Source organism: Podarcis filfolensis (genome assembly GCF_964270895.1).
Source record: "Podarcis filfolensis genome assembly, chromosome: 11".
In the NCBI taxonomy this organism is placed as follows: domain Eukaryota; kingdom Metazoa; phylum Chordata; class Lepidosauria; order Squamata; family Lacertidae; genus Podarcis; species Podarcis filfolensis.
Window position 1 is genome coordinate 62,460,939 of NC_139613.1, and position 26,193 is coordinate 62,487,131.

The 26,193-nt window shown below is 41.3% G+C and overlaps 1 protein-coding gene across 6 annotated transcripts in view; it reads left to right on the forward strand.

The window, feature by feature from the left end:
- DOCK8 (dedicator of cytokinesis 8) overlaps positions 1 to 25,288 on the forward strand; it is a 141,011-nt gene extending 115,723 nt beyond the window's left edge. For all 6 annotated transcript variants that reach the window (XM_083576453.1, XM_083576450.1, XM_083576452.1 and 3 more), the window contains 8 exons: positions 2,345 to 2,476; positions 7,506 to 7,640; positions 9,639 to 9,728; positions 21,852 to 22,088; positions 22,426 to 22,569; positions 23,053 to 23,159; positions 23,473 to 23,643; positions 23,982 to 25,288. In XM_083576453.1, the coding sequence (XP_083432579.1) occupies positions 2,345 to 2,476; positions 7,506 to 7,640; positions 9,639 to 9,728; positions 21,852 to 22,088; positions 22,426 to 22,569; positions 23,053 to 23,159; positions 23,473 to 23,643; positions 23,982 to 24,042 (1,077 nt within the window). In that variant the 3' untranslated portion in view covers positions 24,043 to 25,288. The remainder of the gene's footprint in view (positions 1 to 2,344; positions 2,477 to 7,505; positions 7,641 to 9,638; positions 9,729 to 21,851; positions 22,089 to 22,425; positions 22,570 to 23,052; positions 23,160 to 23,472; positions 23,644 to 23,981) is intronic.
- The last annotated feature ends 905 nt before the right edge of the window (positions 25,289 to 26,193 follow it).

Consider the following 26,193-nt stretch of genomic DNA (forward strand, 5'->3'; position numbering starts at 1 on the left):
TGAGGCGATGCAGAAGGAGATGAACTCAATGGAGTCTCTTGGAGTGTTCTCACTCACACAGCTGCCGGCTAACCAGCAAGCTGTGGGCTGCAGATGGGTTTACCGACTTAAACCCACAGAAGCAGGAGAACCACAGTACAAAGCGAGATTAGTGGCCCGTGGATTCACACAGAGACGGGGAGTTCACTTCACAGAGGTCTATTCGCCGACCTCAAGGGCGGAGACTTTGAGAACGCTTTTGGCAATAGCAGCACAGAGAGGTTGGAAGGTGAACCATTTTGATGTAGATGTCGCCTACCTGAACTCAGATCTCCAGGAGGAGTTGTACATGCGTCCTCCTCCAGGGTTCGAAGTCAGTGAGCCAGGCGTCGTGTGGCGGTTGCACAAATCCATCTATGGATTACGCCAATCTGCCAGGAATTGGAATATGTGCCTACATGAAGCCTTAGAAGAGCTAGGTTTTAAGAGATCTCTTGCAGACAGTTGTCTTTACATTAGAGATTCAGGCTTGCAACAGCAAGTAGTCCAGGTGTTTGTTGATGACATCTTGTTGATGACAAGGACAGGTGAACAGGTGGAGAAGTTTGCTAAAGAGCTTGGAAAGCGGTTCAAGCTGAAGCAACTTGGAGATGTCAAGTCCTATCTAGGCGTAGAGATCACAAGAGCAAGTGATGGAAGCTTTCTGCTTCGCCAGAAAGGTAAGATTGAGCAGTTGCTTGAGAAGTTCAGGATGTCTGATTGTGCAGGTGCCAGATCACCCATGGAGACTGGGTACGTGAAGGAGTGTCAGCAAGTAGAACGCGTGGTGTTCGAGAACACTGAACTCTTTCAGTCAGCTCTGGGTAGTCTGTTGTATCTGTCACAGTGGAGCAGACCAGACATAGCGTTTGCTGTCAATCTGCTCAGTAGAGAAGCTTCAAGTCCTAGTGTGCAGGCCTGGAATGGTGTTAAGCGGGTGCTACGTTACCTGCAAGATACCAAAGACTTTTGCCTCAAGATGTCAGCTGAAGGCGATGTCAAGCTGACCGCCTGGGTGGATTCGGATTGGGCAAACCTTGAGGACCGCAAATCAGTGTCAGGCCTAGTGGTGAAGTTTGGGGACTCAGTGATTGGGTGGAGGTCCCGGAAGCAAAGTCTCATAGCGCTTTCATCTACTGAAGCTGAGTTCAGTGCGCTATCAGAGGTTTGCAGAGAACTGGAGTTCTATGTGTGTTTGGTCGAGGAAATCTGTGGAGAGGATTGTCTGCCCGTTGTGGTGCATGAAGACAATCAACCATGCCTCAAATTGGCTGAGACAGGGCAATTCAAGGCGAGGACCAAACATTTGGACATACGGTTCCGAAATGTATGTCAGAGCGTTCATGAGGGGCTAGTTGCTCTGAAATACTGTCCCTCAACCAAGAACCTCGCTGATGGTTTCACAAAACCATTAACCTTCCAGAAGCACGAGGAGTTCTGTGAGGGTCTGTGTATGGGGAAAGCATTGTTGGCTATTGTCCCCAGATGCAGGACAAGAGGGGGTGTGGAGTTTGGAACTGACAGGGTCAGAACTCCGTGGTGTCCTGTATCTGGGAGGAGGAGGAGGAGGAGGAGGAGCTTGTCGCAGGGCAGTGAGTCACAGCGCGTGACTGCTTTCTGACTTACTTTCACTTCTCACTGAGCAGCCGCTCGGCACAGAGGCTGCGTGTGTGCTTTTGGGAGCACGGGAGAAAATGCAAGAAAGCTCCGATGGAGTGTGACTGTTTTATGGCTTGTAAATAAACGCTTCTAGAGATAAGAACCGAACTGTCTCTGGACTTGATTTATCCCTCATCTCACACGGACACAGGACCGCTGCTACTCTGCTCTCCTGCCAGGTCAGCTTCTGAACAGAGCTGCGCAAAGGAAGCGTGACTGGACGCAGGGGTTTTATTTACGCAAAGGGATTAGTTTAACCTCTGGTTTTCTAGTAAAACTGAATTACCTTGTCACAAAATGTTGCATGTCTAAAAAATGTGTCACCAGCATGAAAAGTTTGGAAAGCTATGCTCTAGGGCCATGCTTGTGTCAGGATTTGAGAGGACTTTTATTCATTTATTTAGCCACTTTTACCTTGCCTTCCTCTATTGTTTGAGCTGGCTGACAAAACTATAACAGAGTGCATGTGTGGCAGCAACTGACAGCCTGCTTCTTTGTTTGCAAGGATAAACATGAATCTGGAACTCCCATGTTCCAGAAGGTGCAACAACAGTAGAAAAATAGTAGGTGTGAAAAGGGTTAAGCAATCCCTGTCAGCTTGTTGTTGAAAATCTGTCTGTGTCATCAGAGACTTGACACTGGTTTTAATTTTATATCTTCACGCAAGGGAGGACTGTGTGAAACTGTGAATGAGGTCTACAAGATTGTCACCCCTATCTTAGAAGCACATCGAGATTTCAGGAAACTTTCTTCCACTCACAGTAAACTTCAGAAAGCCTTTGAGAGCATCATAAATAAGGTATGTTAGCTGCAGCATTTGTTGATCATGAATATAAGACAATCTGTAGTACTGTCTTGTTTCTCTTCTTAACTACTATTAATGTCAATTTGCACTTCATGGTGTAACTCAGATACTGCCTATATTTTAAAGTCTTGCATCACCATAGTATAGTATAGAATTGCTAGCTATCTTTGAAGGAGCTCCACAAGCACAGAGGACTCTCTTCCTTGCTGACTAAAAGGACACATGGACCGATTGTTTTTACCCCAGTTAAATACTAAATTATTCATTTTTTGTTTTTCCATCAACAATATCCTAACCCAAGGATATTGAACTTCAAAACCACTTAGCCCAAGCTGATTGTCTCACACTCAGGACAAACAGATTGGCTCCAGTACCTACCAAATATTTGACAAATTTGACCATCCCCTTGGTTGTAATGGGATTTATGTGCAATGAAATTGAACACAGCATAAGCTGCCTTATCTCATGTCAGACCATTGATCCATCTAGCTCAGTATCATTGATGGTCACTGATAGTGGCTTTCCAAGGTTTCAGGCGGGAGTCTTACCCTATATCGAAACCCCAAGGATTGAACCTGCACCATTTGCAAATAAAGTGTGCACTCTACCACAGAGCTGCAGTCCTTCCCACAAAATTTGAGACAGAATCATTGTTGTTGTTGTTTAGTCATTTAGTCTTGTCCGACTCTTCATGACCCCATGGACCAGAGCACGCCAGGCACTTCTGTCCTCCACTGCCTCCCGCAGTTTGATCAAACTCATGCTGGTAGCTTCAAGAACACCATCCAACAATCTCATCCTCTGTCGTCCCCTTCTCCTTGTGTCCTCCATCTTTCCCAACATCTGGGTCTTTTCCAGGGAGTCTTCTCTTCTCATGAGGTGGCCAAAGTTTTGGAGCCTCAGCTTCACGATCTGTCCTTCCAGTGAGCACTCAGGGCTGATTTCCTTAAGAATGGATACGTTTGATCTTCTTGCAGTCCATGGGACTCTCAAGAGTCTCCTCCAGCACCATAATTCAAAAGCATCAATTCTTCGGCGATCAGCCTTCTTTATGGTCCAGCTCTCACTTCCATACATCACTACTGGGAAAACCATAGCTTTAACTATACGGACCTTTGTTGGCAAGGTGATGTCTCTACTTTTTAAGATGCTGTCTAGGTTTGTCATTGCTTTTCTCCCAAGAAGCAGGCGCCTTTTAATTTCGTGACTGCTGTCACCATCTGCAGTGATCATGGAGCCCAAGAAAGTAAAATCTCTTACTGCCTCCATTTCTTCCCCTTCTATTTGCCAGGAGGTGATGGGCCCAGTGGCCATGATCTTCGTTTTTTTGATGTTGAGCTTCAGACTATATTTTGCGCTCTCCTCTTTCACCCTCAATAAAAGGTTCTTTAATTCCTCCTCACTTTCTGCCATCAAGGTTGTGTCATCTGCATATCTGAGGTTGTTGATATTTCTTCTGGCAAACTTAATTCCGGCTTCGGATTCATCTAGCCCCGCCTTTCGCATGATGAATTCTGCATATAAGTTAAATAAGCTGCTTGGAATTCTGCATATAAGTTAAATAAGCTGCTTTTTCCTGCTTGGCAGGGGGTTGGACTCGATGGCCCTTGTGGTCTCTTCCAACTCTATGATTCTATAAGCAGGGAGACAATATACAGCCTTGTCGTACTCCTTTCCCAATTTTGAACCAATCAGTTGTTCCATATCCAGTTCTAACTGTAGCTTCTTGTCCCACAAAGAGATTTCTCAGGAGACAGATGAGGTGATCAGGCACTCCCATTTCTTTAAGAACTTGCCATAGTTTGCTGTGGTCGACACAGTCAAAGGCTTTTGCATAGTCAATGAAGCAGAAGTAGATGTCTTTCTGGAACTCTCTAGCTTTCTCCATAATCCAGCGCATGTTTGCACTTTGGTCTCTGGTTCCTCTGCCTCTTCGAAATCCAGCTTGCACTTCTGAGAGTTCTCGGTCCACATACTGCTTGAGCCTTCCTTGTAGAATTTTAAGCATAACCTTGCTAGCGTGTGAAATGAGTGCAATTGTGCGGTATTTGGAGCATTCTTTGGCACTGCCCTTCTTTGGGATTGGGATGTAGACTGATCTTCTCCAATCCTCTGGCCACTGCTGAGTTTTCCAAACTTGCTGGCATATAGAGTGTAGCACCTTAACAGCATCATCTTTTAAAATTTTGAATAGTTCAGCTGGAATACTATCACTTCCACTGGCCTTGTTATTTGCAGTGCTTTCTAAGGCCCATTTGACTTCACTCTCCAGGATGTCTGGCTCAAGGTCAGCAACCCCACCACCTGGGGTGTACGAGGCATCCATTTCTTTCTGGTATAATTCCTCTGTGTATTCTTGCCACCTCTTCTTGATGTCTTCTGCTTCCGTTAGGTCCTTACCACTTTTGTCCTTTATTATGGTAATCTTTGTACGAAATGTTCCTTTCATATTTCCGATTTTCTTGAACAGATCTCTGGTTCTTCCCATTCTGTTGTTTTCCTCTATTTCTTTGCATTGCTCGTTTAAGAAGGCCTTCTTGTCTCTCCTTGCTATTCTTTGGAAATCTGCATTCAGTTTCCTGTATCTTTCACTATCTCCCTCGCATTTTGCTTGCCTTCTCTCCCCCGCTATTTGTAAGGCCTCGTTGGACAGCCACTTTGTTTTCTTGCATTTCTTTTTCATTGGGATGGTTTTAGTTGCTGCCTCCTGTATAATGTTACAAGCCTCCACCCATAGTTCTTCAGGCACTCTGTCCAGCAAATCTAAATCCTTAAACCTGTTCCTCACTTCCACTGTGTATTCATAAGGGATTTGGTTTTTCCTACTTTCTTCAGTTTAAGCTTGAATTTTGCTATAAGAAGCTGATGATCCGAGCCACAGTCAGCTCCAGGTCTTGTTTTTGCTGACTGTATAGAGCTTCTCCATCTTTGGCTGCAGAGAATATAATCAATCTGATTTCGATGTTGCCCATCTGGTGATGTCCATGTGTAGAGTCGTCTCTTGTGTTGTTGGAAAAGCGTGTTTGTGATGACCAGCTTGTTCTCTTGACAGAACTCTATTAGCCTTTGCCCTGCTTCTTTTTGATCTCCAAGGCCAAACTTGCCAGTTGTTCCTTTTATCTCTTTATTCCCTACTTTAGCATTCCAATCCCCTATAATGAGAAGAACATCCTTCTTTGGTGTCACTTCTATAAGGTCTTGTAAGTCTTCATAGAATTGGTCAATTTCAGTTTCTTCAGCACCAGTAGTTGGTGCATAAACACTGGATTACTGTAGAATCATAGAATCATAGAGTTGAAAGAGACCACAAGGGCCATCGAGTCCAACCCCCTGCCAAGCAGGAAACACCATCAGAGCACTCCTGACATATGGTTGTCAAGCCTGTGATGTTAAAAGGTCTGCCTTGCATTCGTATCGAGATCATTCTGTCATTTTTGAGATTGCATCCCAGTACAGCTTTCGCCACTCTTTTGTTGACTATGAGGGCCACTCCATTTCTTTTACGGGTTTCTTGCCCACAGTAGTAGATATGATAGTCATCCGAACTGAATTCACCCATTCCCATCCATTTTAGTTCACTGATGCCCAGGATGTCAATATTTATTCTTGCCATCTCATTTTTGACCACATCCAACTTACCCAGATTCATGGTTCTTACATTCCAGGTTCCTATGCAATATTTTTCTTTACAGCATTGGACTTTCCTTTCGCTTCCATGCATATCCGCAACTGAGCGTCCTTTCGGCTTTGGCCCAGCCGCTTCATCAGCTCTGGATCTACTTGTACTTGTCCTCCGCTCTTCCTCAGTAGCATGTTGGACACCTTCCGACCTGAGGGGCTCATCTTCCAGCGTCATAACTTTTATATGCCTGTTGTCTTTGTCCATGGAGTTTTCTTGGCAGGGATACTGGAGTGGCTTGCCGCTTCCTCCTCCAGGTGGATCACGTTTGGTCAAAACTCTCCACTATGACCTGTTCATCTTGGGTGCCCAGCTCGGCATAGTTCATAGCTTCTCTGAGTTATTCAAGCCCCTTCGCCACAGCAAGGCAGTGATCCATGAAGGGGGACAGAATCATAGCCTAGTGCTTTTATGACTCTTCAAACCACCATTTGTTATGATGCCTATTTCTCAGTCCCTGCGTAGAGATATTCCATATGGTGACTTAAACTCAACTGTAAGGCTACTGTGAACAAATAACCAGCTCTCCCCATGATTGAAGCTATGAAGCAGGACATGCTTCATGACACTCATGTAGTAAGTGGTAATCTGTTTCACCCATATATAGTCAACTGGCACAATCCTAAATTACACAAGATCAGGATCTTCCAGAAAGGAAGTGGCTTTGCACATGCATCAGAGAATGCAAAAGAGTGATGGGAGTGCATCAACATTCACATAGCTTCACTAAATCAGTCCATGTGTGCAAATAAGCCTTTTTGACAGCAACAAAGAGTGTCTTCTGTGCTTGTGGAGCTCCTTCAAAGATAGCTAGCAATTCAATACTATACTGATGCAAGATTTTAAATTATAGGCAGTATCTGAGTGCAAATGGACATTAATAGTTAAGAAGAGAAACAGGGCAACCCTTATGTCTGACAATGTTTTTATTTTAGGAGAATGGGCAAAGCACACTGGGAGGTGCTTACCTGCAAGCTCAATTTAAATCAAACAGGAGGAGTGCTATGGGGCTTGTATAGGAGGGCAAGCCAGTGGGTTCTGCCCAAGTTTTATTTGTTCTGCTGATGTCTTCCTTCATCTTCTCTTCTTCTATTTGTCTACTTAGACATATAGTGTTTGTTGCTCTTGAGATGTAGAAAAGCTTTTTCAAGTTTGCTTAAATCTTTAATTTACAGACCATATCTCTTTCTCTTGGTTTCTTTTAATTATGCTTAGTTCTACTAAGATACAGCTGCTTTGTAGAATAGCAAACACAAATGTATAAATTACCATAAAAATTAATTTCATCACTGCACAAAAATAGAAAAGAAATTGAAATTTAGTGACTTCATATTCATCAAACAGGGTCAGAAGAGAATGTTTGGCACTTACTTCCGTGTTGGTTTCTATGGAGCCATATTTGGAGATTTAGATGAACAGGAATTTGTTTACAAAGAGCCTGCCATTACCAAACTTCCTGAGATTTCTCATAGACTGGAGGTAAGTGGTTATACTTCTGTAAACGTTAGGACATCATGGCAAAAGGATAGCATTCAAAGAGGAATAACATCTATACCTAAAATGACAGGGAATGAAAGAGATAATGCAGATAAACACTCCACAATTCACTTCTCTAGTTAACCTTCAGAGCCTGGCAGTTTGCAAAAAAAAAGAAGGAAAAAAAAGAGCCTTTCCAAATGGGAAGTAATCCAGCACTATAATTTCCAGTGCTATCTGGTGTCACAGCAGTGTGACAAATATACCTCTACAATATCCTGCACTTATTGTCATCCTGACCAGCAGTGGTCAGGATGAGGTGAATAAGATGTGTTGATGGTGGAGATGAGTGGGAAGCTTTTGACAGGAAGGCACTTCTGCATCCATTATTCCCCAAATGAGTGAGGCTGAAAGGGAAAAGCACATGTTTTCATCACATATTCATCCCCTGTAGTAGCCATACTTCTGTGCCTCATGGATGGATGTAGAGGAACAGATTATTTCAAAAAAATCCCCATGGAAACATAAAACCCTTTCAGATTCTGTTGGGAGTTTCAGGATTTGGATCATGGGGGTGGAATTCATAAATTCAGCCACAACTTTGTGTTGTGCCTTCTATGTTCATGCAGTGTGTGATAATGATTGTTCTCTTGTGGGGGTAAAAAGCCTCTATTGCAGTTCCTAGAGTGCAGTTAACTGCTCCTACTTGCTCTAACTAGCAGGGCTTTTGCAAATTCACCTTTGAATCTTTGTCCCAATCAATTGGAGGTGCAACTGCCCTTTCCTCTTCCATGTCCTGATCTTCTGAGGAACTCTGGCTCCATCTTCAACTTTTCTCAACATGTTTAAGCAACGTACTGACATACTTTTCTTCCCCATAAACCTTGATTAGGTTGTCAGTGCACAAAGGGAGCTTGCCACTGTGAACTCTTTAGAGCAAATCCATTGTTGAAATTGCTTAATCTTTTGCCTATGGTGTTGAGCTTGGTACCTTTGGAGTAGATTTAATCTAAATGGCCAAGTAGTGCAGCCAGTGTGGCAACTCTGGTATTTTTAGCTTGGATGATGATAATATTTAGCATTTCTATTCCACTTTTTGAACATTCAAAGTAGTTCATATACACAATCACAGTAATTTGTACAACCAGGTGGCGTTGCCATTTCTAATTTACTGATGGAGGACTCAGGGTCATATTTTATGTATGACCAATGCATGGCAAGTAGCTGCCTTTATTCATTACAGTTGCGGAGGGAGAAAGAGCTTATGGGGGTGGGGAGGTTTATCTATTCCTACTGTGATTAGAATTAAAATCCCCTCTATGGGGCTAGAATGCTTGGGGGTGGGAAGTGGAATTCCAGCTATCAGGGGAGGCATCAAATATAAACCAAATTGTTAAGGGCAGCCTGCAGTGTTCTGACCATAGACTGATATGTGTTTTGAAGAATGTCTGTAGCAAGATTATGGCCTAGTTCACATGACACATGAAGCCAAACCTTCACGTAGCAGGATTTCACAAACATGCAGCCCCCCCATACAGCTGCTTTACTCCTCTTTGTTATTTATTTATTTTGCTTCTGCACCATGCTAAGCAAAGCCAGAGTTTGGCTTAGTGTGTCATGAGAACCAGGAGTTGCAGCTATGCTTTCTCCTCACTAACCACTAGCTGTAACAAGTGGTTGCACAGCAGCTAAAAGGATTGAGCAAGAGAAAAGAGGCAACGAGCTCTTCTCACATTCGCTGTCTCACTAAGCCAATTTGTCTTAGTGTGTTGCAGGAACACAGTTGGTTTCACTTTCAGGTTTCACTCTTTTCCACATGACAGGACTGAAACCTGCAACATTTCTATGTGACCTTTTTCTTTGTGAAAACTAGTGTTTAGTTGTAAAGCTATCTTCAGTTAATAATCTCATCTTTTTTACAATTTGTAGACCCAACTAAGTACATTAAAAAGGACTGTAAACAAAGAAGCTCCTCAGCCATAATCTTGTTTTCCTTTTCAGGGCTTTTATGGTCAGTGTTTTGGGGAGGATCGCATTGTAGTGATTAAAGATTCTACTCCAGTAGACAAGAGCAAGCTAGATCCCAGTAAGGTATGGCAGGCATTTCTTCCTTTACTACCATTGAGCTTGGAATTCTGTATTGAGCATTCTTACATTTTACAACCATAAAACTGAAGTCTAAACCTGGAATTGATTATGCACATTTGACAAAAATATGTAATCATAGCCATATATAGATTTGCTTTAGCTAGGTTTAAAGGAAGAGTTAAACAGGTACATCCCTTCTCTCATACTCTCTCACCATGATTGCATTCAGTAGGGATCTCTCTCTACAAGCATTTAATTGACAATTCCACAGCTTTGCTCTCACTGGGTAAGTCCAATTAGTGCTATATAGGTTTTTGCAGTGTCCATGTGACACTGTCTTGATGACTCTCATGGTCCCTTCCAACTCTAAATTCTATGATCATAAAAATGCCAGCCAATTTTTTTAAAAAAATCTAACCTGAATCCAGTTAGACACCTTCAGTCGCTGCTGATGTGGAAACTCAGTAGTGCATTTGGGGAGAGTGGGGTTTGTCCCATGTGGTGAGGCTTCAGTGGATAGCCTCTGGTGCCACACCCCGGCTTCCTTTTGATCATCACTTGAGCACAACCTAGCCATTTTTTTCCAGCAGTACAAGCATTCCTGTTTTTGCCATTTGTGGCATGCTGAAGACATGCTTGAGTATCAACAACCCGGTTAGGAGAAATGTTCTCCTGAGTTTTCCACAGAGGACATCTGGGGGATTACTGTACACAGTACATTGGGCTTTTTTATATATATAAAGAAATTTATCTCTGTATTAAACTATTAATTAATGTATTAATCTCTGTATTAAACTAAAAATCAAATAGAAATGGATATTGCCCTTGGCCCCACTCCAAAACAAGCCTCCCTTTGGCCCATTGTGATAGATAAGGCTGGTAACATTGGCAGTCTTGCACACTTCCTGAGGAGGTGGGAATTCAAAGGTGTACATGCACAGAGGAAGAACAAGTGTGGAAGAGAGCTAAAAAAGAAAAAGGAAAAAACACCTGAAACATTGTCAAATTCTGATGCCAAGTGGGGGAATATCCACAACTGAACAAACAGGAACGTGTGGAAGCTCATATGCCAAATGCACAAAAACAAACATTGTATCTGAACAACCCATTTGCAGTATAAAGCCTCTGCACTTCGGCCAGGGAGGACAGGATATAAATTTATTATTATTATTATTATTATTATTATTATTATTATTATTATTATTATTTGTAAAAGCATGCAAGGGCCTGTGCTTGTCTTTATTTAACCAGTGGGAGTAAGAACATAAGACTTGGCTAAATATGTACAGTAGAGATAAAAATGGTGAAACATATTCATGGGTGTAGTACCCCCCATCCTCAAAAAGTATTGAAAAGCATTAAAAATATTTAATTAACTGAAGTTGCCCCTCCTAACAAAAGCCTGCCCCCATAATGTATTCCTTTCATATGGAGTACCTTGAGTATTTGCAGGGGCCAGGCCCTGAGCACGGTGAGGAGTTGCTGTGTTTGGCTTGGGGGAGTTAGTGCGGCCTGGCGGGTGTGACCAGATCAAGAGATGTAAGGCCATCATTTTGCCCTGGTTCTTTGCCACAGCAATGGGGTTTATACCCAGCTGTTGCCAGTTCCTGTTCCTGCTTCAGCGCTCCTGGCCTTGCTCCAGTGCCTTCTCCTGTTCCAGTTTCTGTTCCTGTGTTGAAGCCTCATTGGGTTTTCGTCCTCCATTGAACTGCTACCATTATTACCCTGGTGTGTGTCAGATCTGGAATGCTGCCGCCTACGACCTGGACCGTGACACTATTGGGGGGAATTTTTACCCATAATCTCCCCCCAAAAGCTTGGATGACCTCCGAAGAAGAAAATCCTGGCTATGCCCATGAACATATTATAGAAATACCTTCTCAAAAGAGAGAGCCCTGATTGGATTGGATTTGGTTGTATCAGGTATGCCTCTTACCTGAGCCTCCTCCTCATCCTCCTCCTTCTGTGTTCACTCATGGCTGAATTTTAACAGTGAGTCCATACGTGACTGTGGAGGCCAATTCTGGATCCATACGTGGGGACATTGGTTTCTGGGTTGATCATGGGGTCATTCTACATCAGTTCAATACCACCCACCATCTCGGATTTTGATGAAACTTGGTGTACATCCTTCCCTTATGGATGAAAGAAAGCCCCTTAATTTTTTTTACCTCTATCTCAAACGGTTTTAATTTTATAGCACTTCAAAATTTCATGAAATCTGTGTTTCTGTCCCTCTTGAGATCCTCGGCCTTGTGTTCATTTTAATTTTTTTTCTCCATAACCAATGATCAGATCTCTTTGAAATTTTACACAGAGCTCAATAACATGATGAGGATTTCAGGAAAAAATACTCCAGCACTCAAAAGGTTTTATAAAACCTAGGTTTAGAAAACATAAATTTTCAGCGTTAGCGCACGATGTAATTAAAAGTTTTTGATGGTGAAAATTATTGCAAAGAGATGCTCTTTCTCCACAAAGAGACCCACAAATTTATGGGTCTCTTATGCCTTGTAACAAAATTTTACATTTTTCGGACATGGGGGGGGGGATGGCTACTGGGTACAACTTTCCTACAATCCATAGCTGTAATAGAAAAAAATAATGAAACAAAGTTGTTCATCTTAAAATTTAAAATAATATTAGTTATTACAGTGGTACCTCGGGTTAAGTACTTAATTCATTCCGGAGGTCCGTTCTTAACCTGAAACTGTTCTTAACCTGAAGCACCACTTTAGCTAATGGGGCCTCCCGTTGCTGCCGCACCGCCGGAGCACGATTTCTGTTCTCATCCTGAAGCAAACTTCTTAACCCGAGGTACTATTTCTGGGTTAACGGAGTCTGTAACTTGAAGTGTATGTAACCCGAGGTACCACTGTACAGGGTTTTTTTCAAAAATGCAGACTTGTTTTTAAAACTATGATAATTGGCTATATCGTGAAATTAATTTTAAAAAATCGGTCAGAAACTTTAAATGTTGACATGTAAGGAAATAAGACGTAGCAAGAAATAAGACGTAGCAAGAAAAAGATTAAAAGAGTGTAATCAATTTTGTACAACACCAGTTATTGTCTGTGTACAGTATATTCAATTTTGCAACATTACATGATCCCAATTTGTTTTTCAGAATATTATTGCATACAAAGACATGTCTGTCTTAAGGGGGGCGGGGAGAATGATATTTTTGTGCCATCTTGAATTAATAGATGCATGGAGACTTTTTAACATTTATGTTAAATATACTGAGGCGTAATTCACAATGAAGCAGTTTTATAGCAATAAGGACAACAATTCAACTAAAGTAAAAAATTACCATAACAGATTATGCTGTTCTCACAGTTGATTATGTTACAAGTTCAATTCTCCTCAGTTTCCTTGCTGCAGCCTTGGTATCACCTGTAAGCTTTTCATTTTCAACGCCATACACTCGTTGGGAAAGAAGTATCTTCTGCCAGTTATTGTCTGGTGGGGGGCGGTGTTGTACAATACCAAGCATATGAGGAAATGGTATTGCACAAGAATCGTCAGGGCTAGGCCAGCAGAATGAAGGTGAAGGTCCATTTCATAGAATCATAGAGTTGGAAGAGACCACAAGGTCCATCGAGTCCAACCCCCTGCCAAGCAGGAAACACCATCAGAGCACTCCTGACATATGGTTGTCAAGCCTCTGCCTAAAGACCTCCAAAGAAGGAGACTCCACCACACTCCTTGGCAGCAAATTCCACTGTCGAACAGCTCTTACTGTCAGGAAGTTCTTCCTAATGTTTAGGTGGAATCTTCTTTCTTGTAGTTTGGATCCATTGCTCCGTGTCCGCTTCTCTGGAGCAGCAGAAAACAACCTTTCTCCCTCCTCTATGTGACATCCTTTTATATATTTGAACATGGCTATCATATCACCCCTTAACCTCCTCTTCTCCAGGCTAAACATGCCCAGCTCCCTTAGCCATTCCTCATAAGGCATCGTTTCCAGGCCTTTGACCATTTTGGTTGCCCTCCTCTGGACACGTTCCAGTTTGTCAGTGTCCTTCTTGAACTGTGGTGCCCAGAACTGGACACAGTACTCCAGGTGAGGTCTGACCAGAGCAGAATACAGTGGCACTATTACTTCCCTTGATCTAGATGCTATACTCCTATTGATGCAGCCCAGAATTGCATTGGCTTTTTAGCTGCCGTGTCACACTGTTGGCTCATGTCAAGTTTGTGGTCAACCAAGACTCCTAGATCCTTTTCACATGTACTGCTCTCAAGCCAGGTGTCACCCATCTTGTATTTGTGCCTCTCATTTTTTTTGCCCAAGTGCAATACTTTACATTTCTCCCTGTTAAAATTCATCTTGTTTGTTTTGGCCCAGTTCTCTAATCTGTCAAGGTCGTTTTGAAGTGTGATCCTGTCCTCTGGGGTGTTAGCCACCCCTCCCAGTTTGGTGTCATCTGCAAATTTGATCAGGATGCCCTTGAGTCCATCATCCAAGTCGTTGATAAAGATGTTGAATAAGACCGGGCCCAAGACAGAACCCTGTGGCACCCCACTAGTCACTCTTCTCCAGGATGAAGAGGAACCATTGATGAGCACCCTTTGGGTTCGGTCAGTCAGCCAGTTACAAATCCACTGAGTGGTAGCATAGTCAAGACCGCATTTTACCAGCTTCTTTACAAGCTGGGGCATCTTGTCAAATGCCTTGCTGAAATCAAGGTAGGCTACATCCACTGCGTTCCCTTCATCTACCAGGCTTGTAATTCTGTCAAAAAACGAGATCAGGTTAGTCTGACATGACTTATTTTTCAGAAATCCATGCTGACTATTGGTGATCACAGCATTCCTTTCTAGGTGCTCACAGACTGTTTGCTTAATGATCTGCTTTAGAATCTTCCCTGGTATTGATGTCAGACTGACTGGGCGGTAATTATTTGGGTCCTCTCTTTTCCCCTTTTTGAAAATAGGGACAACATTTGCCCTCCTCCAGTCTGCCGGGACTTCGCCTGTTCTCCAGGAATTCTCAAAGATGACTGCCAGTGGTTCTGAAATCACATCTGCCAGTTCTTTTAATACTCTTGGATGCAGTTCATCTGGCCCTGGAGACTTGAATACATCTAGACTAGCCAAGTATTCTTGTACTATCTCCTTAGTTATTCTGGGCTGTGTTTCCTCTGCTGAATCATTTGCTCCAAATTCTTCAGGTCGGGCATTGTTTTCTTTATCGGAGAAGACTGAGGCAAAGAAGGCATTGAGGAGTTCAGCCCTTTCTGTGTCCCCTGTTTGCATTTCACCATCTTCTCCTCTGAGTGACCCCACTGTTTCTTTGTTCTTCCTTTTGCTACGAACATACCCATAAAAGCCTTTTTTGTTGCTTTTAACCTCTCTAGCAAGCCTGAGTTCATTCTGTGCTTTAGCTTTTCTGACTTTGTGTCTACACGTGCTGGCTATTTGTTTGAATTCCTCTTTGGTGGTTTCCCCCCTTTTCCATTTTTTGTACACATCCTTTTTTAATCTTAACTCAGTTAAAAGTTCTTTAGATACCCACCCTGGCTTCTTTAGGCACCTTCCATGTTTCCATCTCATTGGTATTGCCTGAAGTTGTGCTTTTACTATCTCCCTCTTAACAAACTCCCAGCCATCATGAACTCCCTTTCCTTTTAGTATTACTGTCCATGGGATCTCACCCAGCACTTCCCTAAGTTTTATGAAGTCGGCTTTCTTAAAGTCAAGAAATTGAGTCCTAGTATGCTTGGCTGCTCCTTTCCGCTGTATAGTAAACTTCAGAAGAGCATGATCACTCGCGCCTCATGATCCTTCCACTTCTACCCCACTAACCAGGTCATCAACATTGGTTAGGACCAGATCTAAAATGACTGTTCCTCTTGTTGCTTCTCCCACTTTCTGGACAATGAAGTTGTCTGCAAGGCCAGTGACCTTATGCTCTTGGCTGAGTTTGACATCCAACAAATATCCGGGTAATTGAAGTCCCCCATTACTACTGTCTCCCTTCCTTTTGCATGCTTGGCCATCTGTTCCAGGAAGGCATCATCTATGTCCTCCGTTTGGCTTGGGGATCTATAGTAAACTCCCACAATGAGGTCACTGTTATTCTTCTCTCCCTTAATTTTGACCCAAATGCTCTCACTTTGGCTTTGAGGTTCTAAATCTTGGATCTCTTCACAGGTATACACATCCCTGACATATAACGCCACTCCTCCTCCTTTCTTGTCTGGTCTGTTTCTCTGAAATAGATTGTATCCCTCCATTATTACATTCCAATCGTGGGACTTATCCCACCAGGTTTCAGTGATGCCTATTATGTCATATTTAGTTTGCTGTACCAAGAGCTCAAGCTCATCTTGTTTATTTCCCATGCTTTGCGCATTAGTGTACAGACATTAAAGTCCATTAATCATTCCCCCGTGTCTCTTATTTAAGGATAAGACCACCACTAGGTCTGCGTGCTGTTTGCTCCATTTGGTCTATGACATTTGGATGATCATCTTCATCAATTGATAGACTCCTACCTTCAGGAGCACTGTCTCCCTCCCCCACATTAGTCAGTTTAAAGCCCTCCTGATGAGGTTTCTGAGATTTTTGGCAAAAACATTCCTCCCAACCGTTGTGAGGTGCAGCCCATCGCTTGCCAGAAGTCCATCTTCAAGAAACTGCAGTCCGTGATCTAAGAATCCAAACCGTTCCTGTTTACACCATTTGCGAAGCCAGCTGTTCACTTCCACTATTTTTCCCTCTCTCCCTGGGCCACGTCGTTCAACTGGGAGGACAGATGAGATGACAATTTGTGCATTTAATTGCTTCATTTTCCTGCCCAGAGCCTCGTAGTCTCTTTTGATCTTCTGGAGGCTATTGCTTGCAGTGTCATTGGTTCCCACATGAACCAAGAGGAAGGGGTATTTGTCAGTGGGTTTTACGATTCCTTGCAGTCGTTCAGTTACATCTTGGATCTTAGCCCTGGGGAGACAGCACACTTCCTGAGACATCTTGTCAGGCCCACAGATCACTGCTTCTGTTCCCCTCAGTAGGGAATCCCCTATCACCACTACACGCCTCCTCTTAGGTCTGGTCGAGGTTCTTCCGTGAGCTGTCCGTTCCAAGGTCGCCTGCACATTCCCTGAGGGCTGACTTTGCTGCTCGTCTTCATATACCTGATCGACTGTAATGAGGGAGAGATCCTCAAATGGAGTCTGCTCTTCGTCTTCCATGCTAGGGGAGAGGACCTCAAAGCGATTGTGTATTTCTAAACAATCAGAGCGAACCCTGGGCCTCCTACTTCTTTGTCACATTTCTCCATATATCTGGCTCCTGTGTTGGTGAACTAGCCTCCTTCTCAGGGGAGTCCCCTGTCTCCTCCTTGGTGGAGACGGTGTGCTCTGTTGCTTCCAAGAAGAGCTCCAGCTCTCTAATTCTTTGGAGCATAGCTACACGTTCCTCCAGTTGCTGGACTTTGTCTTCTAAGAGGGCAATCAACATGCAATTGCTGCAGGTAAAGCTGCCTGCAACCTTTGGCAAGATGGCTGGTTGAAGAAATTTTACAAAAGCATCTCCCTTGTCTTGATTAATCTCTGATATCATTCCAAAGTATCACAAATGATCATACTTGCAAGCGACAAAACATCCAGGATACAGATCATCAGCATTCACAGAAAGTTTGGGGAGGCTCCTCAGGTTGAAAGTGAGGGAGGGCTCTTTATCAATGCTCATTCTTGCTTCAATTTTGCCTGTAGAATTGAGTGGTTTAAAGTTGTGGAGATTGCGAGTTCCAGGGAGTGTGTGCACGTCTCTGAAATGGATTTTGAAGGAAGAGCGGATTATGTCCATGTCTTCCCTTGCAATATAATGGAATTTGACCTTTTCATATTTTTTTTTTCACAGAAATAAAAAAATGTTTTTGGAGTAGTAATCTGCTTGTCAAGACTCTCTTTTCTAGCAGTTCCACCAATACCGTTGCATTCTGACTTGCCATGACTAGCAAAGAAAGACTACTGTGCGTTTATTTGGAAATCTTCCTGATGATGACAGAGATTTAGGAAGTTGAACTTATTTTTGTAGTGTGCTGCACAGCCGTCACTAAAGTATCTGTTTGATGTGAGGAAAATTATATTCTTGAGTTTTGTATACTGTATTCACATCATGCTTTAAATCATCAGAAACAATGCAATGGGATGAGATCAACTTCTCTCTGTCTGGGCTTTTATAATGCACCTCCACAGGATGCAAAGTACAAGAATCAGAAGTCCTTGTACCTCATATTGGATGATGAATGATCAGTTTTCACTGAAATCTAGTAGAATAACAGCAGTGTGTGATGGAAGGTTTTCTTTTAAATTTTTAAGGAAGGAAGACTGTGACTTTGCTATGAAAGGAATCAAACGTTCTATTTTGTCTGTTAGATCATCAATGAACTCATCTAATGCTGAAGTGGTTTTGATCAAGTGTATTCGATCTGTGGAAATCCATTGAGAAAATTCAATGGGGTCACTTCCATCAAAATCTTATCAAGATTATTCTTTGCAGGACATTTATTACATGCATTCCCTCTTTGGATCCTCACAGACTAGAAGCTTCATTATGTCCTTGTATTTGTGACACATGCAGATATAAAATGGGATTCTGGTGAATGGTACACACACATATATTGTGGGCTCCACTAGAACCAGCGAAAACACACCACTCAAAGCACAAAACTTTGAGAAACCTACTTTAACACTGGGATATTCCTTCTTGAAGCCTGCATACAGTTCTCAGAGGTTGCCCAGTATTAGCCGCTTCCTATGATACTCCTATGATACCAGTGCTGACCACATCTTTCATTCCTGGCATTATTCTGGACTGCTCGTCACTGTGATAAAAGTTTAGAACCTTGCTTACAGTTTCAGATGGAAGCTTTTTTCCACCTCTGGGATCTGGTTCAGCTAAAATTCCTCTTTAAAATGTTTCTGTGCCTGGCGAACAGAATAATCAGATACACTAAATGTTTATACACTAAATGCTTCTTCTGCATTTTATGGAATATTTCATCACCTCTACAAGTTTGTCCATGTCACTCACTTTATCTGTAATCACCATCTCTGCTTCAGTCTCTTTAGTTGGGATTTCAACCTGTAGCGCTTTTTTCATTTTATCATGAATATTTTCCTCAAACTTTTCTATCTTCCTCTTTGTCTTGCAGTGTTCAGATAAACCATGTAATTTTAAAGGGATGTGTTCAGCTTTTCTATGGCTTCTCTTCTCTCCAAACAGGTCTTTTCTTCTAAACTTATATCTTCAGGTTGAACGCAACTATCTTCAACATCACTTTGATTTACATCGCTGCTATAAATAATTTGTCTACATCTTCTGCACAATTTATGGCCTGGCTTTACTTTAATTCCTGTCTCTAGCAAATCTTTAGACTTCTGTAACGTTACAGAGCGTTACAGAGCGTAGATATTTTTTGACTTGTCCTTTGTGCTTTTTAAAAGGATCCCTGTAGGGTTTTTTTTGGCGAGATTCAAATTTCTTCAAATATACACTTTGGTTTCTAAGTCTTCAGCTTTAGCTTCAGTTTTAAATGTAACAGCTCTCTGTCCTCTTCGCTTAAACAATTAACATTCTCAATCCCCTTTCTGTGACTGAAAGTTAACTTACGGCAGTCACTAGCAGTTAACTCTCCCACACTACATATTGAATTTTCCATCTTATTCCAGCAAGAACTAGCACCCAAAAAATCAAAGATTGGATAAATTATAAGAGTACACCACACTGATACCAGAAGTAGATTGACTGCAAGGTGGAAGAAGGCCTTGACTGGTGGAGTCTCTCCCCCCACAGTTCTTCCTTATAAGCGCTCCCTGTGGGGGGGCAAGGCAGGGGGAAGTCTCTCCCCTCACCTCATATAGCATATACAAAAGACTTCTCTGAACTGCAATCTGAGAAAACATTTTAAAATGTCTCATATTTTTAATATTTCTGAAATGAATATTTTTTAAAAAACATAATTTAAGCCTAATTTGATGTACTCAAATTAGAATGCATAATTTTACATTCTTTTAATCATTTTCTTGCTAGGTCTTATTTCCTTACATGTCAACATTTAAAGTTTCTGACTGATATTTTTTTTTAGACTGATTTCAAGATATAGCCAATTTTCATAGTTTTAAATACCCCCAAACTGAAAAACAAGTCTGCACTTTTGAACTCCCCCTGCCCCCCCGGTAATAACTAATATTTTAACTAATATTTTAAATTTTAAGATGAACAAGTTTGTTTCATTATTTTTTTCTATTACAGCTATGGATTGTAGGAAAGTTGTACCCAGTAGCCATTTCCCCCCCACGATGTCCAAAAAATGTAAAATTTTGTTACAAGGCATAAGAGACCCATAAATTTTATTCTTTGTGGAGAAAGAGCAAGATGATTTTCACCATCAAAAACATCGTGCACTAACGCTGAAAATTTATGTTTTCTAAACCTAGTTTTTCCACCAAAAAAATTCTACATTTATACATTTTAAAGGCATTTATAAAACCTTTTGAGTGCTGGTGTATTTTTTTCCTGAAATCCTCATCACGTTATTGAGCTCTGTGTAAAATTTCAAAGAGATCTGATCATTGGTTATGGAGAAAAAGGGGAAAAAAATGCACACAAGGCCGAGGATCTCAAGAGGGACAGAAACACAGATTTCATGAAATTTGTTATAAAATTAAAACCGTTTGCGATAGAGGTAAGAAAAATTAAGGGGCTTTCTTTCAACCATAAGGGAAGGGTGTACACCTAGTTTCATCAAAATCTGAGACGGTGGGTGGCGAAACCCTTGTTTTTTGGGTTGATTTGATGTGAGGGTTTGCCGAATGTGCTTTAGCACGTTTCTCCCTTTCGTCCTGAGTTCAATCATTTTCAAAGCCCAAAGGTGTTTGGTAAAGGTTGCTGGAGTTGAAGCACTCACAGGACAGTGTTTCCCAGTTTTTGGTGTTTATACTACATTTTTTTAGATTTGCCTTGAGACCTTTAAACTTCTTTTGTTGACCACCAGCATTACGCTTTCCATTTTTAAGTTTGGAATAGGGTAGTTGCTTTGGAAGACGATCATCAGGCATCCGCACAACATGACCAGTCCAACCAAGTTTGCCCAGGCTTTTGTGGAGGGATGAAATGCATGGTGCTATTTCCCACCACCACTACCTCTGCAGCCTGTTAATTAATAACAATTTGCAATTGTTATTAATGTTATGGTGTTGATTTGTTTTGTTTTAAATATTTATTGCTAATTGTGGTTTTAATGTTGTTTGCTCCCTTGGGACTCTTGAGTGACGGATGAACTAAAAATACCTACAGTCCATCAATATATATGTCCAGTTCTTTAGAACCTAGATGCACATTACACACAGTTCATATGGCAAACTTCTCTGCATAGGTGTAGCCAGAGGGTGCGGCTCCCTCCCCGATTAAGTAAATAAATAAAAACACTTAATTAAATGACCAGATAGCTAGGTTCTGCCCCCTGCTAACAAAAGTAATACCCTGCAAATAAATAAATAAATCCTGGCTACACCCGTTCTTCTCTGCTTTTATATAATAAAAAAGACCTGGCTCCTTCTATACACTGTCCCAGCTGACAGAGGCTATTGTCCAGTCATTCCTGGGAAAACTTTTTATCTTCTGTTGTTTGCCTCAAACTCTTTATCTTCCCTTAACCCCACAATATTTTTATAATGAGGGGGAGAAGAAACCAGGTTGCAATATAGGGTGCTGTCCTCAGATAGGTCGGTATTCCTCCCACCTCCTCCAATAAGCAGAGCTTGTGCAAATCAGCTGTAGAGCATTTAGCCCCGGCAGTTGGAGAAGCTGTCTGGTTTGGCTTTGGAAAGACAAGCTCCCGCTGGAAACAAGTTACCTTGCTTGCTCTCAGTTTGGTGCACAAGTGATTACGATGCCATAGGGAAAATCAAGGGGCAAGCCAGCACTTCAAGCTTCTTTGCTTATAGGGACTGTTTGTAGAAGGATACCTTCATTCTTCCATCTAAACATCTTATGTTTGTTGTGTGAGTATCATAATATGTCTCTCAGTTGCAGGTTCAGCTTCATGCTTAAATAATTTTTATTGACATAAGCTTACATATAAAACATTTTTCCATTTCCCTGTCTTTCCAGGCCTACATACAAATTACCTTTGTGGAACCCTATTTTGATGACTATGAGATGAAAGACAGAGTGACCCATTTTGAGAAAAACTTCAACCTCCGACGATTTATGTATACCACCCCTTTCACTCGGGATGGACGGCCACGAGGAGAACTGAGTGAGCAGTATAAGAGGAAGACCATTTTGACCACAATGCATGCTTTCCCCTACATCAAAACTAGAATCAATGTCATTCAAAAGGAGGAGGTAATGTCTGCTTCCAAAGCAATAGAACTAAAATAAAATGTGCAGTAGTACTGAGACAAAATATTAAATCACAAAAAACTGAGCTACAGCACTCTTAAAATTGTCATTTCTGCTTTCCCTACTCTTCTTTCATTTAAGCTGTCTGATGGGAGTGGTTCACTTAACTTCCTCCCATTTAACTCTTTTGCCAGTCTTTTATCAAGTGGCAGAGAGTGGAAAGACCATGCTATCTACTTTTGGCTTAAAAAACAACTACATAAAAACAGCTTTTCATCCTTGTGGCAACTGTTATTTGCAGTTTCTTTGTTGCAACATACCTGTCCCTCTGTAATTTCAGTTTGTTTTGATGCCAATTGAAGTAGCTATTGAAGACATGCAAAAGAAAACGCTTGAACTGGCTGTTGCCACCAGACAGGTGCCACCAGATCCCAAAATGCTGCAGATGGTGCTTCAAGGTTCTGTGGGGGCCACAGTAAATCAGGTATATTGTCAGAATATTGTTGATTCTTCTTCTTTTCTTCTCTCTGCTTAGCCATGTTAGTGGCATGAACAAAACATTAAAATGGCACACACCTACACCTATTAATGGTGTAGATTAATCCTCCTATTAAAGGAGTCTGACATCTCCTTGTCACTAATCCCAGTGACTTCTTAGGCCCAAACATGAAAACTGTAGCCCAATCATCCTATAATACCTAGATTCTCAAGGGTTAGAGAAAGCTGGGTGTCCAAAGGCATTTTCTTACCAATTCCTGTTTTTGAGTACTGTCCCACTGAAATCCTCTCCTACTCCTACTCCTACTGTTGCAACTGAGTTGCCCTGAAAGTTGTGCCTTCCTGAAATCTGACTAGATTTTTTTGCCATTTATTGGGTTTTACATGATAGTAATTCTGGTTGATACCTGATCATCCGTTTCCTCATGAAATATGCTTTATGTAATACAATTTTATGTTCTTCCATAAGGGACCACTAGAAGTAGCTCAAGTGTTCCTGGCTGAAATTCCAGAGGATCCAAAACTTTATCGACATCACAACAAGCTGAGGTTATGCTTCAAAGAATTCATAATGAGGTGAGTAACGTGGCAAAGTAAAATCTGTTAAAATTGCAATTATACTAAATCTGTGTCGGCACATTCTTGTGCGTTAGGTGGCTTCACAGCAAAGATATAAACACAATCCCCACTGTAGCATGGAATGCAGCCTCTGATGAAATTATTGTCCCATTGGACACTAAATTGATCCTGGTAACAAGACTAAAAAGTAACTCCAAATCTTCATGTTCAGTCCCAGCCAATAATGAAACTTTATTACAAGATGCACATGGTCCAATACTGTGCGGTTATATTAATCAGCAAAATTGTTTTCTTCATTTTTTGGGAACAGATGTGGTGAAGCAGTGGAGAAAAATAAATGTCTGATTACTGCTGACCAAAGGGAATATCAACAAGAACTGAAAAAGAACTACAACAAGTTGAAAGAGAACCTCAGACCAATGATTGAGAGGAAGATCCCAGAGCTGTATAAACCTATTGTGAAAGTTAACAGTATTTCAAGGTATAAGAAACTCCCTTTCCCCCACACCATAGCAAAATACAGCATAGGACGGGGGTAGTCAGTGTGGTTCACTCCAGATGATGAGTGAACCAGTTATCATGAGTCCAACAACATTTTGGCTAACCAAAATCTGAAGGCAATTCTGTATCAAAAAAAATTTAGTGTCTAATGTTTTACGATTTTTTATGTGCTCTAAGGAAACCCAGCCAGATGGGTGGGGTATATTATTATTATTATTATTATTATTACTACTACTACTTACTTACTTACTTACTTACTTACTTACTTACTTACTTGTCCAGTCATTTCTATTCTCATTTTCTTCTTATTTATTTTAGGGGCTCTTTCCTTAATTCTAGTTTTAGGAAATATGAAAATCTGCCTCCACAGAACAGTTAAAAGCAGCTTCATGAAAAGGAGCTATCTACTTGCAGTGGATCAAATACAAGAGGATATGCAAATGCTGTTCCAAATTGTAAAATTTCCCCACAATTTCTCATGAACACATTTTGGAAAGATTGCTTTCTGTACAAGACTCAACAAGGAGCTGAGTCACATCTTCTAAGGGAGTGGGTATTGAAACTAGTTGCAGAAAAACAGATATTTTATTATAAATTGACATGGATATTTGCACGCACAGAGAAAAGAGTTTTGTGTTTTCTCGAATATTCTAAAGGCCAGTTCACAATATTGCATTGTCAACAGATGTTCTCTATATGTATGTATGTATGTATGTATGTATGGGTATCTATGAAACTTCATCTGTGGATGTTTTATCATACCAAGCTCATGGAAATGTTCCTGAATGTAACCCAAAACCCCTTCTGACCAATCATGGATTTGCATCAATGTTACATAAGCACATTCACCAAGCAGCAGATACGAACAGTTAATCAAAACAAGTCAACCCAAGTTTTAAGCACATTTCAATCACATTTATTGTAATAAGAAACTTACAGACATTTGTAAGTAGATTCCAACTTACATAAAATTATTGTTGTTTGAATCAGAATAATCTTACTGCTTGATGGAAAGCATTGTAATGTATCTGATAAAAACTTTTCTCATGGAAGTGGATGTTGTTATGCTTTTAACAAGTAGGATCACATATTATTCTGCAATATTTAAATCTCATTGGATGGAGGCCACACAAATGCAAAATGGAGACCACTCAGGTGTGACCAATATTCAAATGCTACTATCCTTTTACTGTGGAAGTTATATTTCTTCCTATGGGCTCCAGAGATGCATTCTAGTTAGAATGTTTTATTATTGTAATTATAACTATAATTGTTATTTAAAAGTAGCACTATATTTCTTCTAATACTTGAAATACAGTGTTTGTTCCTGATGACCTGACTTGTATTTTTGCTTCATGTTGGGTGGGACTCATTTCCTTCATGAGAGGCAAGGTAAAATGTTCACGTGAAATGTTCACGCTTTGGAGAGTATTGTGGGAACTTTTAGCACTTAGCAGTTCTTTTGTTCTTAAAGGCCTAAAATTAGTCTATGAAATAAAAAAATATATAAAAATACTGTATTAACAGAAAAAAACATTTTATTTCGAGTTCAAACATTACTTTGTTTTTCTCTCTCTTCCAAACACCATGCTTGAAAAAGTTAGAAATAAAGATTAATGTGCAAAGTGTTGTTTAGGTGATCCTGATTGTACATTATGGAGATACCAATGGCCTTAGTGACTCCAAACATCCAAATCACTGAATTTATTTATTTTTTAATTTTATTTTATTAATTTTCCATTAAGAACCTCCAATTTATAACAAATCAAATCATAATCCAATTCAAAAATTAAAATTAAATTAAAAAACAACCAAATTACAATCCGAATTGTTAATTATTAAATTTCACATGGACTTCCCATATTCTGGACCTCTGAAGAACTCATCTCAGATAGTTATATTTCTGCCCTCTTGTTGTTTTCATATTTTCCACATTCTGATCGTAAACTCTCAAAGTCCTCAGTCCCTGGCTGATTGATTCTCAGTCATGTTAAACAATCATATATCCAGTTTAATTTATGTATGCGTATGTCCTGCCGCCCGCCTGCCACCCACCCTCTCCATCCATGGCCGCACCAGGTTTACCTCAACGTGCAGACAGCGAGGCTCTGGATTGGCTGCAGGAACTTCCTGCAGCCAATCTGAAGCCGCGCCAGTGTCGCCGCCCAGAAGCCGTCCCAGCGTCACAGAAGTCAGTCCCCGCGTGGCGAGGCGTCTGCAGCATGCAGGGACTGACCGAGCATGCGGCAGGGTCCGCAGGCCGGATTTACAAGCCGGGGGGGCACATCCAGCCCCCAGGCCTTAGTTTGCCAACCCCTACTGTGGACTAACTCAGAAAGCAGGCAGATAGGGGCTGAGAGAAATTATTGGGACAGTGCCCCATTAGCCCTATGGGGTTATGTAGTTTTCTCTGCTGGAGAAAATGACACATCCAATGATACCTGCAGCTGCCAAGAAGGGGGTTGGCTAAGGGTGGAGAAGCAGAGGAAGCTGTTGAGGAAGAACTGTTTCTCAGTGATAGAGCATCTAC